We start from the raw sequence: 17654 nt of genomic DNA, 5'->3' as shown, positions 1-17654 counted from the left end.
GCCCAATCCACGCACTCGGCAAAGGGGCCGGCACGGGGTTGCCGGCGCTTCTATTGGAATCGAAAACGCGCCGCGCTTTTTGGGACGCGTCGGTGTGAGACCATTTTGGCTTCCGGCCCCAAAAAGCTATCGGGGGCGCCCCGATGGAGATGCTCTAATGCTACTAGACATGACTTATTTTGGCAAGAGTAATGCAAAGGGTTATTTTCAGAATTGTTTTTAAGATATGGTTTATTTCGTGCTGAATTTTTAAGAAAAATTTACTTTATCAAAAAGGTTCCACAGAGATGTATCCTATGGGATAGTCAGGATCCGGATGTGCCGTGTGCACTTTGCCACTGCTGATCCGTGCAACATCCCTGATAGGTTATACAAAACTGTTAGTAAGTAGCTCTTCTTTTCTTTTCGGGGGTAAACTGCCTATAGTACTCGGTGAGGCATCCTATTATATATTTGTCGTTTTTTTCACAGTAGCTGATCGCATGTTCCTCTTAATGACATGCAGAAATGCTACAGAAGTCAAGGCGTAGAATCCAGAATTATGGAAGTTTATCACTGCAAGCACAAAGAAGCATCCGGTTACTAGAGTTTATTTGCCAAAAATTACTACAGTCCAAAACACCAAATGCGGTAGCAAATATATTGACCTAGAGAAAAATACTTACCAGAGCAGTGTTTACTGATGTAACTTATGCCCGCAACTTCCACACGTTCAACATTAGAGATCAGCTTTCGCAAGTAATGCACATAGCTGTAGGTTCAGGAGTTCAATGCTTTCTGATAATCAACCTGAGTGCAACCGTAAAGAATTATGAGCTCCACACTGATCCAGCAAAGTTTATTAACAAGAGAAATGCCAGATATAAAAAGAGTAATGAATTCGGTAAATAACACAAACAGTTATAACTCAGCTAAGTTTTCCATTCATTCATTGAGGCATATACAGATGTAACTTAAGCAGCCATTAGTTGTAAATCAATAACAGCACAGGCAAAATGACAAATACTAACTCACTTGAACAGCATTTAGATGAAATGCCCTGTAATGTCCAGTGCCAATTAAAGAACTAAAAGAATAAAATGTTGCAGAAGCAAAGCGAAATAAAAATATTTAAATCAAACCAAATAAATGGTAGGCAAATACCGAAGTTGAAGTCTTCGTCAACTCTCTGATAGCCATTGTAGCATAAGATGATGCTGGTAGAGTAAAAGTTAGTTTTACAGCAAGCTCTGGTAACAGATCTGAGCAGCCAATAGATTTGGTCTCTGCTAGGATGGTTGCTCCAGAGGTTTTCAATGAATCTTCATATGATGTCCCAGTAGATAATAGTTTGTTTGCTTCCGATGGCTTGGCTTTGGATAGCACATCTAAATCGGTTTCCACTAATTGTATTTTGTCATCCGTGTAAGTCATGAGGTCCCTGCAGCCATTAGGAAACGATTTAACTGAAAACCATCAAATATCCTACAAAGGGACAAACAACTGCATTGAACATATAGAAGTCACTGTATAGCAAATAGGTAAAAGTTAAACAAACCCAAACATAAACAAAGCAATTGACTGAACGAAACATTACGATTTTCTTTAAGTTGCACATACCAGTCACAGTCAACAGGTCGTTGCATTACACGGCGGTAACCTCCTTTTATGCTTGTAATTGAGAATTCCCTTAGAGTTGGCAATTGTGTCACCCAGCACAACAGTTAGTATGCAGAGTTGAATGTTAAAATAAAAAGATCAACAATTGCATGAATATGAATAGGGTAACACAGTAGTTGCCCCAAATATGCAATTTTTGTGACCAAATGTAAACCCTAGTTTCCATTGGATGTGTTACAAATGCCCATTTTCTAGAGGCCTGTTGTGACCATAATACCCATACAAAGCTTTAAATTTGCTTCACAAAGTAACATGCATATATAGGAACAAACTAGCTTACTCGACACCGTGGATGCTCTCTGTCAAGCTGATACCATCCTGAGACACAAAAACCAAAATAGACATTAAATACACATCTAATAAGAAAATGCATATATTATCTTTTTTCCAGTCTGACTAAAATAGGTTTGCGCTCCACAAGTATGCCAAGTTTTTTATAACTCACGGAGAAAACAACTTCATAAATCCCAACATAAGAAATTGCTTAAGACTCCACTACTTCTAGCATGTATACAAAGAGTATCCACAAAACCAGATAGATAATATTCCTAAGATTTCAAATTATTAGGTATATTTGTGTTCGACACAAAGATTAAGATGGATCCAAACTAACAAAGGCCGCGATGGAAATATACTGAAAGAAAATTTTCTGGACTGATGACGGTGATCGCTGCAGCCTCTGCGATTGCTCTTTTAGCAAGCGCTGCTGGCTTTCGATCAATGTTCGGCTGGATGTTAGTCAGGACCTTATCAACATGCTTTAGATCATCCTTTGAAAAACCCTTTGTTATGGTCGGTCTGACCTATACACGCAGGAAGCCCACTAATGACTAGTTGTGGGCTTAGCCCAACTAAATTAGGGGCTTAGCCCAAGTAAATTAGGGTTTAGAGGAGGCCGTCCTCCTATATAAACACTTGTACCCCTTCGAGATTAATCAGACAATATTCAGTATCATTACTGTCTCGTCTCCTGAAGGGAGACAGGAGACCCCTGCGCCCCGCCGCACCAACCCTAGCCGCCGCCTCCTTCCTCCGCGACGGCGCCCAGCCGCCGGCGCCGAGCTCTCCAGCCTCTCCGCCCTCACTTCCACCCTTACAACCTCCGCCCTAGACCCGGTAGAACCCTAGCCCCTACCACTTTGGTATCAGATTGCCTAGGTCTCATGGGCTCCAACAGCCCCCCCGTCGACCCCATCGCCGCCACGTCCGCCGCCGCCACCAACACCACCCCCGCCACCTCCGCCGCCATGACATGCACCCACGCGCTGCAGGGGGCCGCCACCGCCGCCAACGGAGACCAGGCCGCCGCCGCCCCCATGGGCCTCGACCTCCTGCCCGCTACTTTGGCGGACCTCGCCGACAGTCTCCGCGCCCCATCCGCTTCGAGCTCGCGGAGATCAAAGCCGGCCAGCACCCGCCGCCCCCACCGGCCGCCGCTCCGGTTCCGTCCGCCACCCCGACACCGCCCGCCTCCGCTGCCAGCAAAGGCCGCCCCGCGTGGTGGCCGCCATCGCCCTCGCCAATTCCCACATGGACCGACGCGTCGCCCGTCTACACTCAGACTGCGGCGCGGACGACGGTTCAGCAGCCCGCCCACCCCTTTGGCGGTCCTGGCGGGTTTGCGGCCCCCGTCGCCGCGAGCACGTCCTTCAACCCGGGCCGCCAGAGGGCGCCCCGAGGTCCCGCCTCGGCATAGCAGCCGCCCCGCTTCACCAAGCCGGGAGTTCGCCACCTACGACGGCGCCACCGACCCCCGAATCGGGCCGAACCGGTGTGAGCGGTTTTCGGGGCAGCGGACGCTCGGCGCCGACCGCACGTGGATCGCCTCCTATCACCTACGGGGCACCGCGCGGACTTGGTACTACGCCCTCGAGCAGACGAGGGCGGGATGCCGCCCGGGAGCGTTTCGCGACCTGTGCCTCCGGCGGTTTGGGCCGACCCTCCGCGGCAGCCGCCGCCGAGCCGGGACACCTCGCCTTCACCACCACGGTCCAGACTTCGCCAACCGCTTTCGGGCGCTCGCGTGCCATGCCCGGGCGTCTCGGCGCGGCGGCGCGCCGATCTCTTCGTCGGCGGCCTCCCCGACTACATCTGCGTCGACGTCGAGATGCGCGAGCGGCGGACTGCAGACGGCCATGTACTACGCACGAGCCTACGAGCAGCGCGCCCTCGCCATGCGGCGGGTCTACGCGCAACGTGGCAGCGCTCGTCCGCGCCCCGACCCGCCCCGACCCGCCCCGACGCCCACCGCCTCGCCGCGCCCGCGCTGGTCAGCCGCGCCCGCAGGCCCTCCTGCGCCGACTCGCCCCTTCAAGCAGCTGACGGCTGCGAAGCAGCTTGAGCGGCGCCGCCAGGGGCTGTGCTTCAACTGCGAAGAGAAGTACGCACCGGGCCACACGTGCGCCCGCCTCTTCTACCTGGAGACCGTCGACGACGTTGAGGCCCTCACCGCCGAGCTCGCGGCCGCCACCGTCACTGAGGCCGGTGTCACGACCTACGCGCCAGTCGACGCGTCCGCCTTCGTCGTCTCTCTTCATGCTATGGCGGGCATCAAGACGGCAAAGACGATGCTGCTTCCGGTGACGATCAATGGGGAGCGTCTCACTGCGCTGGTGCACACGGGCTCCACGCACAACTTCCTGTCCAACACCGCCATGCGCCGCCTCGCTCTCCAGCCGGCGGGATCGGAGAAGTACAGCGTCACCGTCGCCAACGGGGATCGTCTTACGTGCCAGGGCGTGGCGCGACAGGTTCCCGTGCTCGTGGGCGACGAGCCGTTCTCCATCGACTGCGTCGGCATCGACTTGGGCTGCTACGACTTCATCCTCGGCCTCGACTTCCTGAGCACCTTAGGCCCCATCATGTGGGACCTCGACGTGCTGTCCCTCATCTTCTGGCGCGAGGGCGGCCGCCGTGTTCACTGGACGGGCGTGGGCAGCACTGGCACATCCCCGCAGCTCCACCTGATGGCCGCCGCGCTCGACGAGGCGCATCCGCTCCTGGCCGACTTATCGCACAAAGACGGCGACCTCTTCGACGAGCCGCAGGCCTCCTCCTCGCGATCCTGTGACCACCGCATCCACCTGCCGCCAAACACGGCACCCGTAGGCCGTGCGGCCGTACCGGCATACCCCAGTGCGAAGGACGAGCTCGAGCGCCAGGTGGCGGTCATGCTAGCACAGGGCATCATTCGGATCTCGACGTCACCGTTATGCGCCCCCGTGCTCCTTGTGCGCAAGACCGACGGCACGTGGCGTTTCTGCATCGACTTCCGCGCCCTCAACACCGTCACGTCCAAGGACAAGTTCCCCATCCCCGTCGTGGATGAGCTCTTGGACGAGTTGCATGGCGCGCGCTTCTTCACCAAGCTCGACTTGCGCTCGGGCTATCATCAGGTGCGCATGCACCCGGACGACATCGCCAAGACGGCGTTCCGCACTCACCATGGCCACTACGAGTTTTTGGTGATGCCGTTCGGCCTCTCCAACGCACCGGCGACCTTCCAGGCCCTGATGAACGACGTGCTCAGCCCCTACTTACGCCGCTTTGTGCTTGTTTTCTTTGATGATATTTTGATCTACAGCGCATCCTGGGTGGAGCACCTGCAGCACGTGGCCATCATCTTCAACGAGCTTCGAGCGCATCGTCTTCATCTCAAGCGCTCGAAGTGCTCGTTTGGCACGACCTCCGTCGCGTACTTGGGCCACGTCATCTCCGCCGACGGTGTCGCGATGGACGCGGACAAGGTCGCTGCCGTCGCCGCCTGGCCGAACATCCAGTCGCCGCGAGCTCTTCGCGGATTTTTGGGCCTCGCAGGATACTACCGGCGATACATCCAGGACTTCGGCCTCATCGCCGCGCCCCTCACGCGCCTGCTTCGCCGCGACGCCTTCTCCTGGGACGAGGAGGCGGCCACGGCCTTCGCCGCCCTGCAGCGGGCACTCACGACGGTTCCCGTTCTTCAGATGCCGGACTTCGACGAGCCGTTCGTGGTGGACTGCGACGCCTCCGGCATTGGCTTCGGCGCCGTCCTTCACCAGGGCGAGGGTCCACTCGCCTTCTTCGCGCCCTTCGCCGCGCGCCACCACAAGCTCGCCGCATATGAGCGCGAGCTGATCGGGCTGGTCCAGCGGTGCGCCACCGGCGGGCGTATCTTTGGGGCCGGACATTCCGTGTGCGCACGGACCACTACGACATGAAGTTCTTCTTTGGATCGGCGCCTCTCCACCGTGCCGCAACACCGGTGGATCGACAAGCTCTTCGGCCGACTTCACCGTCGAGTACCGCCGGCCGCCTCAACACGATCGCGACGCCTGTCCCGCCGAGACGTTGACGACATCGCGGACGCGCCCACGGTCGGTGCAGCCCTCTGCATCCACTCCGGCCATCTTTCGCCTTCATCGACGAGGTTCGCCGCGCTATCGCCACGGCCGCGGATGCGCAGCAGGCGTGCCGGTGCACGGCCGACGGCGGCTGGCCGCGCCATGGCGCTCGGACGAGGACTACTCCTCCATGGACGCCGCATCTTCGTGCCGGATCATGGAGACATGCGCCACCGGGCGTTGTCCTTGGCGCATTCTGCGCAGTCACGAGGCGTCCGTAAGACCCTGCACCGTCTCCGCGCTGATTTTTACATTCCAGGGGATGGCGCCCTGGTGCGAGACTGGGTGCGGGCGTGTGTCACATGCCAGCGGAACAAGACGGAGACGCTCCGTCCGGCGGGCTTGCTGCAGCCGCTGGACGTGCCGTCCCAGGTGTGGGCGGACATCTCCATGGACTTCATCGAGGGGCTGCCGAAGGTTGGCGGCAAGTCCGTCATCCTCACAGTGGTTGACCGCTTCTCCAAGTACGCGCACTTTATCGCCCTCGGACATCCTATACGGCGGCGTCCGTGGCACGCACCTTCTTCGACGGCATCGTTCGCCTCCACGGGTTTCCGTCCTCCATCGTCAGTGATCGTGATCCTGTGTTCACGGGTCACGTCTGGAGGGACCTCTTTGGGTTGGCGGGCGTGAAGCTCTGCATGAGCACGGCATTTCATCCTCAGACGGACGGCCAGTCCGAGGTCGTCAACAAGATCATCGCCATGTACCTGCGCTGCATCACCGGGGATCGTCCACGAGCTTGGGTGGACTAGCTGGCGTGGGCCGAGTACTGCTACAACACGTCCTACCACTCCGCGCTGCACGCTACTCCCTTTGAGGTGGTCTACGGGAGGCCACCGCCGGCGATGCTTCCCTATGCGTCTGGCACGGCCCGTACTGAGACGGCGGATGACCCGTCGCTGCACCCGCGACGAGATACTAGCCGAGGCGCGCCGGCCGACTTCTTCGTGCTCGAGGCCAGGAGGTACTATGATGCACACCATCGCGAGGCGGAGTTTGCGGTGGGCGACTGGGTCTGGCTACGCCTTCTTCACCGGACGACCCAGTCCTTGGACCCGCGCTCCAGGCGCAAGTTGGGACCTCGTTACGCCGGTCCCTTCCGTGTGCTGGAGCGCATCGGCAAGCTCGCCTACCGCCTTGAGCTGCCTGCGGGCTCGCGCCTCCACGACGTCTTCAACGTCGGGGCCTACCGGGGCGACCCTCCTTCTGCACCACCAGCTCTTTCACCTACTTCGGATGGGCGTCTCGAGCCTGCCCCGGCGAGTGTGGCTCGCGTGTTGAAGGCCCAGCAGCGCCGGGGTGTTTGGCACCTCTTGGTGCATTGGACAGGCCTGCCAGAGGACGAGGCGACTTGGGAGAAGCTTGAAGATCTCCGCCAGCAGTTTCCAGAAGTTCAGCTCGAGGACGAGCTGTTTGAGAAGGCGGGGAGAGATGTTATGGTCGGTTTAACCTATACACGCAGGAAGCCCACTAGTGGCTAGTTGTGGGCTTAGCCCAAGTAAATTAGGGGCTTAGCCCAAGTAAATTAGGGTTTAGAGGAGGCCGTCCTCCTATATAAACACTTGTACCCCTTCGAGATTAATCAGACAATATTCAGTATCATTACTGTCTCGTCTCCTGAAGGGAGACGGGAGACCCCTGCGCCCCGCCGCACCAACCCTAGCCGCCGCCTCCTTCCTCCGCGACGGCGCCCAGCCGCCGGCGCCGAGCTCTCCAGCCTCTCCGCCCTCACTTCCACCCTTACAACCTCCGCCCTAGACCCGGTAGAACCCTAGCCCCTACCACCCTTTGTCTTTGAGGTTTCTCTACTGCTGCCTGGACCATTTGGAAGCAGAGGAATGCCCAAATTTTTGACAATGTAAATCCTAGATTTAGCTCTTGGTCCTTCTCTGTTAAAAGAGAGCCTTTTCTTCTTTCTTACAGAATGGAGGACCTTATGTTTGCCCTTGTTGACTGGCTAGACAGTTTGTAATCTTCAGGCTACGCCCTTTGTACATCCCCTCCCACCTCTCTTGTAATATCTTGCGTTTATACATATAATTTACTGTCAGGGCCTCCCCTACAGATTTCAGTTAAAAAGCAAGAGCTGTGGAATGCATCTGAATTTATTGCCAAAACAGAAAGCTGAATGCTAGCTAATAGCATGATTGGTTGACAACTTCACTCGGCAGGTTTCCGAGCCAAGCAAAGGAGGGTATAAAGGGTGGACGCTAGTAGCTAATAGCATGATTGGTTGACAACTTCACGCTGACAGTAGCAATGCTAGGACCTGAGAGCTGAGCTGTGATGTCAATGTATCGTAATGTCTTAAACATCTAGAGATTATTGTATAAGATCCGAAGAAGGTAAAAGGGTCTTGCCAAAGATGTGATTGATCTCACCGACCCAAAGTTTTGCATGTAGCACCGCCACAGACTCTGCATGTTTCCAAGAAAAGAGAAGGAGCGTATAATGGGAGGACATAAATTAGTAGTTGTTCCGGTAGAAGCATGCGCCTTGTAAAATGGAAAACCAAATCAGAAATTATCACCTACTGTACTAATCTGACATCGGAGGGAGTATAAGGTATACATAGCACATGAGTAGCTATTAAAATATTACGAAAAAAAGGAAACCCCATATTATACATCTACACCCTATAGTTAGTAGTTAGGTAGAAAAAAACAAGAACCTTACAGGCATGGTTATTCAATCAAATCCAGAGAAAAACTAGCATTACCTTGTTAGCTATTTCATGGTAAATCCCAGAAACTTCATTCCCAGGAAACAATGTTTCTGAACTGCACATTGAAAAAGTAAACATAAAACTTCAGCCATTAAATGTATTAATAAAAAACATACAGCAAGTGCTCATCACCCAGGCAAAGGAAGGACAACATCCTCAAGCGTGTACACCGCCTTCAATAAATCTTCAGAATCAGCTATCTACAACAAGAGTGTATGAAAGGGAATTCCACAAACAGAAGCTCTCATGCACAAGTTTCACACCGTTTGTGTGTAAATACGCTTTAGATTGATTGTCTATAGTAAACCTTGACAGACTGGATTGTTTCTTCCAGGAGTGTTTCAGTAGATATGTCCATTTCAGATGTGTTAGTACTATCATCGTTTGAAGCACCCGTTACCGATCCTTCTCCAAAAGGGTATTCTTTTCTGTAAACCAAGTCACCTTCAATGACTCCTGAAAGACCTGTGATGTATACCCATTAGCATACAAAGACAACTGAAAGAAGAGTAAAGGGTACCCTTGAAAAACGAAAACAGAGTCTCAACACCTTGAATAAGTATTAGTGCAAAAAAAAACATAAATGGGTCCTTAAACATGCCAAAAAAAAATTAATGTGGACTTGTGGAGAAGTGGCTTGTGTGCTTCGCAAAAATCAGTTTTGGGATGAATTGTTGCATCTGCTGGCAGATCTAGGATAAATGTGAAGAATGTACAAGCCGCAAACTGACGAAAACATTTGAGAACCGTAATCGGATAGTTGGCTACATGCCATGTAACTAGAACTAAATTTTGGAGAACTGAGTGCTAGCTAAGTGGCAAGGCCAGCGAGTGCGCAGTCAGCACACGCGGGTTCGAGTCCCAAGGGGGACGGAATTAAAAACGGGGTGCTATCCAGCGCGTAAATCCGCTGCAGGAGGAGGTCCCATCTTCTACCTAATATCAGACAACCAAGGGAGGGATCCATCCCCCTTTGGTCAACGGTTATAACTAAATTTTGAGAACGACAAATCCATAAATAGTTTTATAGTCAAACATGGCGTAAAACACTAATAGATGTTTATAAACAAAAAAATAAAATGAGATACTAGTTACGACAACTATTAGCGAATAGTAAAATTCACCAATGGAAGTCAACATATCCAGCTTCCAAATCACACACCCAAAAGAGACTTTACAAGATGAAAAGAAAATGAAAAAAAAAATAGATTAGCAATTCATGTTCGTGAAAGAGAAAACATATTGTTCGACAGTATATGGGTGAATCCTATCTAGCAGTATGTCTACCTATATAAGTTGAGGCTGGTCTTTAAGAAACACTAAGAAAGAACACAGCGGCTGCTGGCTGCCTCAAGGTTAGCCACCCTTCCTCGTATCATAGCCACCGAGGGCGGTGGTGGTGGCGCCGGCGACAACCAAGGCGACAATGATGGTGCTCCCGTTGTGGCTTCTCTGAGGGGCAAGCGTGGGATGGCGTGAGATCTCGTGCAGGTGGCAGTAGATCCGAAGGAGATTGAAGGCAGTGGTGCTTGTGAAGTTGTGTTTCTATGTACATTGCTTTGCCCACCATTTGCAATTGGCTGTTATGTATGCTGATAGTTGTTCCTTGTATATTATTGAGAGTTCATGGTTATCTCTCTTTGATTTGACCACAAAAAGTTCATCTTGCAAATGGATGGATGCATTGGAAGAAGAGTTTTATTATATGTTTTATATAGGGATTGACAGAGGTGAAATATCTAGTGGAAGAGTCTTGCATCAACAAACTAGTAGAGTTCATTTTTTTGGACTAAAGAGGGTAGAGGGTACCCTAATGATGGACCACTTGCATCTATACAAACTAGTCTTGTAAGACCCAGATATACTAGATGTAGTTCAAATCACATAATTGTGCTTCGTATAGATCAAATGCAGCCTTCGTGATAAGAGTACTTAATAAAATTGATGCAAATGGGCGTATGGCGACTCATGCAAAAGGTTGTATGGAAATGAGTGCTTTTAATTGATTTTATTTTGAAGTTCATGTTTATTTTGTGTTAAAATGAGCTTTCACAAATCTTGCAAAGGTATAAATATTGTGCATGACACGGAATTAGTTCAAGATGTCAAATATTTGTTCGTAAACATGAGAAATAGTGGTTGGGGGATCTTTTTGGTGAATTCCAAAAATATTGTGTTCCAAAAGGCCTTCTAGGGTAAAATATGTGAAATACATGCTTGTCTCGAAATCTAATTTTGGAAGATGAAATACCATTTTTCCTTATTAATTGGTCATTTTCTACTAAATGAAAACCAGAGGCCCTGCAGTTGATCAAAAAAACAGTCGATTAAAAAAAATACCGATAAGAGGTCGCTAAGGACTAGGAGGACTATCACTAATCTTCTTTATTGTGACGAGATTTTCTGTGTCCGTATTGGCAAGATATTCTCATGTCTTGATCAAAAAATATTTCTCCAAGTTCAATATAGAGAAGCTTGGTCCTCTTGTGGCAATTTATACTGCAGATCTTTCCAAATCCTGCAATAACAGGAGTGGATCCTATGGACCTTTTCTCTTGTACTATTGAAACTATTTATATATTATATATTCAGTAGTGCTCTACTGTTCCCATCCAAAAAGTGCACCAAAATATTGGGTGTAGAAGATAGTTTCATATGATTGAATTAAACATGCCTAACTTTTCTTTTCCAGATTATAGCACTGACACCTCTGCTTTTTTCAACAGTACACTTGCAAATAAAGTCTTTCAAACATATCGCAATGCCCATGTTACCTTGGAACAAGCCAAAGGTGAGAATGAACATAAACAAGAGTAAACTAGTCACACCCATCCGAATCATTATTGGTAAAAACGTGCTCTCCTGCAACTTAGTATTTATTTAATTGTTTTCTATGTATGAGCGGATTTTCATTCAGTAGAACTCCTAAATTAGTATGCTACATAATAAAATGTATTATAATTCTTGAAGTAACCGCAGAAAGTCTCCAGTGCTTGTCTCAAAATAATGAATCTAATCAGATCAAAATCATCAGAAGTAGAAAGTATACTAACCGTACTTTCCAACTCTCATACTCGCAGCATGGTTCCATAAGTAACTCTGGTAACTATGCACATACCTGTATAAATTTTAACACGGCTTAATAGGTAGATGTAGATATGTAGAACTTAAGTCTTCATGGTAAATAAGACAAAAGTAACTACTTTTCTGGCATTATGGATTCTAGAAAAATACTACAGCCATCATAGATGGTGCATCCCGAATTACCATCACTGGTCCACACTGAAAACATAAATCATGCAATAGAACATACATCAATCTCAGTGGTCTAGGTATAGCCATCAGTGCTTGTAGATAGTTGCCAAGGTACTTCTTCAAACGCTGAAGCTGATAAAGACACAAAGCACAGATTTAAAGGTTCCAGTGTCAAACTAGATGATGAATTGGAGGATAAGAAAGCTGCCTTGTTATAACTTAAGTTAATAATTAATACTATTTGAATCAAGACACCAACGTACGAATTTCTTGTTTATAACCACATCCAGCATAAGTTGGTAAGTTTTCTCCATTACAGTATACTTCAAGGTTCGGGAAAGCGGAAAAAAGTGTCGCTTATGCGCGCTAAAGCGCAATGCGGAGGCCTTCCGCATCGATTGCATAAGCGCTTAAGCGGAAAAAAAACAGAAAAAAGAAGGGAAAAGCGCCGCTTATGCACGCTGAAGCGCTAACCGGAAGGCCACCGCACCGATTACGCATAACGCTTTCTTGAACCTTGGTATACTTCATACAACATGTACTAAAATCGAGCCAAGTTTAACTTATAGGCATAGACAAATCTGTGGCATCATCTTGCTTTCTGTTGATCCATAACATCACAAGTATCTCTCATCACTAATTCAATGTTGTGTGGGACACATTAATCTCACCTGATATGAATAAATAGATTTTACAAGCACTAACACCAGCTAGATCATTACAAAGATAGCCAATAGCTGTGATAGGACAACAAAAATGTTCAGATATAACAATATAATCCAAGAAAAGGAAGACTGAATACACTTACAATAGCCCTCTCTGCTACGAGACGCCGAGGGAAATTCCGAATTGCAGAGTCAATATCACCATGCTCTTTATAATGTTCCCTTACCCCATTCATGTCATCACACTGTACACAGCTAAGTTAAATCGAACAATTTTAACCCCAAAAGTTAAAATTACTAAATATTAAAATTTCTGGTTGTAGAACAGCAAAAATTACTCAAGGATATCTCCTTCCCTTGGATCAAGTATCAAGCTAACTGCATTTCTCCACTCTCCTCTAAGCAAAGCAGCACCAACAAGATGATTTGGTACTGAAGCACTACCAAAACGCTAGCAAACAACGATACAAATAATGTTATACAAGTCAGAGGACAGTGCCAAAAGTTTGAAGCATAGGCAAAAGAAATAAGAGGACATGTTTCTTGTACCTGTAGACCGTAGTAATTAATAAACCCACTATTTATTAATCCATCAACAGCTGCCTTAATCACATCTTCTGATTCTGCCACCACACTCCTGACAAATAACATAAACGTTAAGCATGAATTCTCCGATCCCTCTGTAATTGAAAATAAAAATAACAAGTTCATGACAGGAATGTACGATCATAGTACACATTACACAACGACACCAAACTATGAAATTCTTTGTAAGTTCTAGCCATTGTGAATTAGCATAATATTGTGTTGCGGCATAGCCACCAAACTTGTGCTGTAGCATAATGACAACCTATGTGCACCATTTATATTGCAGAAGACCAAACAAATTCATTATAACAATTCTGTATAGTGCCATCAGTATATAGCAAGGAGAAGATGCACCTTAAGATAATCGTAAATCGGTTTCCCATGAGTTGACCAAGAACAAGGCCCTCCTTCACATAACTAGAAAAATAACAAGTTCATCAATTACCAAATTGTCAATTACTTTTGGTCAATTACATTAGAATTGTTGCACATAAATTATACACATAAACACTTACTTAAAGTCTCCAACTTTAATGCCAATGAGTTTATTATTTAGAGCAGCCAACCTACTGGCATGTACCCTGAAAAGTGTTACCTGATGAGAAGAGAATTAAAAAATCATGAATCCAATAAAAATCAAAAATATGTTTCTTCTCGAACTATAGCATTCATTCTTCCTTGTACCAACTTTTTCTGATAAAAATCATTACAGTTTCCATTTTGAACCATGTTTGTTATATTGAAGGTAACATTGTCCAAAAAAACAATGGAAGGAAATGCAAGAGGTTGAAATGTTGCATGAGTTGCACAACATAAATCAATGTAGAAATAAAGAACCTGTTGGGTTGTAATAGCACGTTTATCCTTTGTCCCTGCAAACCCAAATGCCCGTGGCTGTGGATAACGTAGTTACGAGTAATTAGCGAGTATGTGTATGAATTCGCTAGAATTTTGATGAAAGAATGGCGAACATGTACCTGAAGCCCCAACATTTTTCCTATCACTCTTAGTGCCTCCTGGGTGTCCTTGTTCTCCTTGTAGAGATGAAACCTGATGCATAAATTACAATGTAATGTGCAATCCAGTGCATCCTTATGCATAAATACTAAGCTTCCACAGATTAAAAATGTTGGGAACATATGCCATCACCTGAGGTACTTCCCAAGATGATAAGGCCAGATTACAGAGACTCTACTATCAAATGGCCTATCATCTCTCCAGCCCGAATGCCGGGAACTTCCCATGCCCGTCCTATTCCTCGCCTTCTCGCGAAAATTCCTCCGTCCACGTGGCCCTGACTTCAACCGCACCCTAATACACCTCTGAACCCCATCGCTGTGTTCAACGGTATCAGTGGCCAAGAACTTGAAGTTCCTCTTGAAGAAATCATGCACCTCCTGGAAAATGTGGAATGTGTATGACAACCTCACACCCCAGTTTACAGTATAACTCACAATGTTGGGAGGATAAAACCAACCGAGCGATGAGCCTTATCAGCGTCAGGAGAGAGAATGATTGGCGAGACATTGCTATCATCCTCTGAAACCCTCGACAGAAATTCCCTCAGCGTGTCAGCATCAGCATCGCCGCAGAGCAGCCGGAAGGACTCCAGCGTGTGCGGGAGGTCCGGGTCGGGGTCAGCCTCCTCGTCCTCTGCATCTACATCCTGCGAGTCCGCGAATGGCACCAATCCAAAACGAGATGTCAGCAGACTATGGAAATCCTGAAAACCGCAGTGGGTTGAGCACAAGGGGGCTACCTCGTCGGGGAGGTCGAAGGAGGTGAGGCGGACGAGGGCCCCGTCGCGGGCGACCTCGTGGACGATGAAGTCGGAGTAGCGCTGCTTGAGCGCGCCGCGGAAGCCGGGGAGCGAGGAGGCGAAGCGGGAGATGCCGACATCGGGCTCGGCGAGGGCGGCGCGGCGCTGCGCGGGCAGCTGGGCGACGGCGCGGGCGCGGCAGGCGAGGGGACGGGGAGGGGGTTTTGCGAAGGAGAGAGGGGAGAGGATGGGGTTTAGGAAGTGGCGGCAGCGCATTCGGGCGTTCGGGCGGAGGATGGCCGGCGGAGCGGTGGTGATTCGGTCAGCCGCGCGCTCCGTGTCCGTTCTGTGGGGTGCGAATGTGGAAACTGAGCGATTGAAGCCTGGTGGCGGCGGCGGCGGCGGCGGCGGCGGCGGCGGCGGCGGCAAATCTTCTCCGGCAACGGGACCGGAGCTTGGTGACTGGCGAGAAGTGCGTAACTGCGCGGCTCCGGGTGTGTTGGTCACGCAGGTTCGATTCGAAATGGACGGCCGATATTGATAGTGCGATACCTCGCCTTTGCCTCTTCGCTATCTCTTCACAAGGGGTTGCATTTTGCATCTCGTTGCAAATGTATCCAACAAGAAGGGGGTGTTTGGTCGTCTAAAAAAAAGGAGGTGTTTGGTAGGAAGGAGAAGGTCGGTCTCGAATCCGCCATTTTCCATGGAGTTAGGCTCGGAACTTGCTAGCTGGTGCAAAGAGGGCATTCGCTGCATTAACTCGTGTGACCATGGAGATAGCGAGATCTCGAGAGCTACGGCTAAAAGTGGGCAACTGAAATTCGCTCGCCTATGGCCGCAACCCTTCCACCGTCGGCCATTCTCAACGCCAAAATCTTACACTAGCATTTTCTCCGTTTGAGCTCTCTTCTACGGTTGGCGAACAGGTCAATGCTGTCATTTTCTGTGGTTTGTGGCGACAACAAGTCTATTTCTTCCTCTTTCACGAGCTGTCATTTTCATCATCCACCTCGTCCAACGGGTGCAAGTAACCAAACCCTTGAACTTCTATCTTAGATATGTGAATGTGTGGCTTGATCTGATAGTAGTGTGTTAGGGTGTGCATGTCTAGTATAATGAACTTATACTCATGCAGCTTGTTTCCGAATAGATCTTATTTTTAGATTGAGGTTGTGTACGTACTAGATGCGCTATGTTATAGATTTGTGCATCTTGTTTTCCAAGTAAATGTGCATTTTCTAGCTTGAACATGCCTACATGAAGGGGGTAGATCATTTTTCTCGTTGGAGCATGTGTAGCTTATTGGTGCATCAAGTTTGTGCAGCTTTTATCGTGTTAGTTTTGCATGTGTTTACATAATTTTTCATGTGTAATCAATGTAGGACATGATGGTTGACCATCGATCTTGCAAGCCGACGGACGGCTACTCCCGATGGTGTGCTTACGATGTTCTTTTCTCAACCTCCAGATGGGAGGCTGTAATGTCCCAGGTTTAGAGACGATCGAGGGGTAGATTTTAGAAAGGGATGTGCATTGCATCGTAAATTCTGGGGAAATTTCGCTCTTTTAAAAGAAAACTACATCGAAGGGGGACAAGTTTCTCTCACGACACCTTACAGGGTTAGGGTTTCGAGAGTGCGATAAACTTGCACCTCACTTAACTAAATTAGGGTTTTGAGAAGAGAGGAGAGTTAGTGCATTACAACTTTAAGTTGCATGATTGAATTCAAACAAACTTGTATTTGAATTTCAAATTTAAACATCACATGATTATTTCATAATTCAAAATTGAGGTAATTCATTAAACAAATATAAATAATCAAGAATATAAATAGTACAACTATTATACAAAGCTCATTAAGGAAAATTGGAGCTTTATTGATAATCACACATGATACATTGTCATTTACAATATCCAGAATTGAATTATGAAATATTACAAAACATTACAAGAATTGTAGAAATAGAAAAAGAAAAAGGAAAATTACAAGTTAATGAAATGTCCTAAACTACATTGTTGATCATCATGAAATCCTTGATCAAGATGATCTTGATCTTCATCTTGATCATCTCAAAGTTCCCTGCACACAAACAAAGATCAAACAAAGGTTATGACCATGGGAGGATATGACCATGATCAGCCGAGCTGATCCACAGCACACAAGTCCCAACCATGCACACTGCAAGCAGCTCACAAGGTGAGGTGCATGCTCACCCGCACACTCACACACAGGGAGAGTCATCACACACACATCACCTTGTTGTCGACCAAGGAGAAGAGTACAGGGGGTATAATAACTTTTCAGTCACCAAAACCTAGTCATTTCATCGACAAGGAGCATCTGGGTAAGAACAGCAAGAACACACAAGAACAGCAAGAATAAGAAGAACAGCCACTGTTGTTCAACCTAGTCCAGCAAACCACGGAAATTAACCAAGCAACACCAGCTTGCAAGGAGGAGCAGGACAAGCACAAGCACATCATAGAAGCAATCCTCTACACCAACAATTAATTCTAGGAGATGGAGTGAGGTATACACAAGAAATCATGGGCAAACATCTGTTTTGCTCATAAATAAGCATGTGCATCAAACACACACAAGGCATAAGGTTGAGTA

At 48.4% G+C, this 17654-nt stretch overlaps 1 protein-coding gene across 2 annotated transcripts; it reads right to left on the bottom strand.

Annotated features, from left to right (window-relative positions):
* Nucleotides 1-290: 290 nt before the first annotated feature.
* Nucleotides 291-15580, bottom strand: LOC127344570 (uncharacterized). 2 transcript variants are annotated; one of them, XM_071828484.1, is made up of 20 exons: nucleotides 15037-15580; nucleotides 14755-14943; nucleotides 14427-14674; nucleotides 14255-14327; nucleotides 14115-14171; nucleotides 13793-13872; nucleotides 13632-13694; nucleotides 13239-13326; nucleotides 13038-13140; nucleotides 12833-12936; nucleotides 12083-12156; nucleotides 11823-11887; nucleotides 9077-9225; nucleotides 8902-8969; nucleotides 8764-8824; nucleotides 1940-1977; nucleotides 1600-1668; nucleotides 1144-1420; nucleotides 666-789; nucleotides 291-555 (listed from the first exon to the last, which is right to left on the bottom strand). In XM_071828484.1, the coding sequence occupies exons 1-19, from the start codon at nucleotides 15310-15312 to the stop codon at nucleotides 760-762; spliced, it is 2112 nt and encodes a 703-aa protein (XP_071684585.1). In that variant the 5' UTR covers nucleotides 15313-15580; the 3' UTR covers nucleotides 291-555; nucleotides 666-759. The 2 variants fall into 2 exon arrangements, with proteins under 2 accessions (XP_071684585.1, XP_071684586.1); XM_071828485.1 differs by having other exon boundaries at nucleotides 9077-9234; nucleotides 15037-15573.
* Between the last annotated feature and the right edge of the window lie 2074 nt (nucleotides 15581-17654).

The sequence above is a fragment of the Lolium perenne genome, chromosome 3 (assembly GCF_019359855.2).
Source record: "Lolium perenne isolate Kyuss_39 chromosome 3, Kyuss_2.0, whole genome shotgun sequence".
NCBI classification, from domain to species: domain Eukaryota; kingdom Viridiplantae; phylum Streptophyta; class Magnoliopsida; order Poales; family Poaceae; genus Lolium; species Lolium perenne.
The sequence above is the reverse complement of the archived record's forward strand: the minus strand, read 5'-3'. Positions and strand labels throughout refer to the sequence as shown.

Excerpts from the sequence above, each read along its gene's own strand:
- LOC127344570 (XM_071828485.1), bottom strand. The coding sequence starts at position 15,312 with ATGCGCTGCCGCCACTTCCTAAACCCCATCCTCTCCCCTCTCTCCTTC. Across the intron at positions 13,695-13,792 it reads ATTAAAGTTGGAGACTTTAA|TTATGTGAAGGAGGGCCTTG; the intron begins GTAAGTGTTTAT and ends TTATTTTTCTAG. Across the intron at positions 1,978-8,763 it reads ACCATGAAATAGCTAACAAG|GATGGTATCAGCTTGACAGA; the intron begins GTAATGCTAGTT and ends TTTGTGTCTCAG.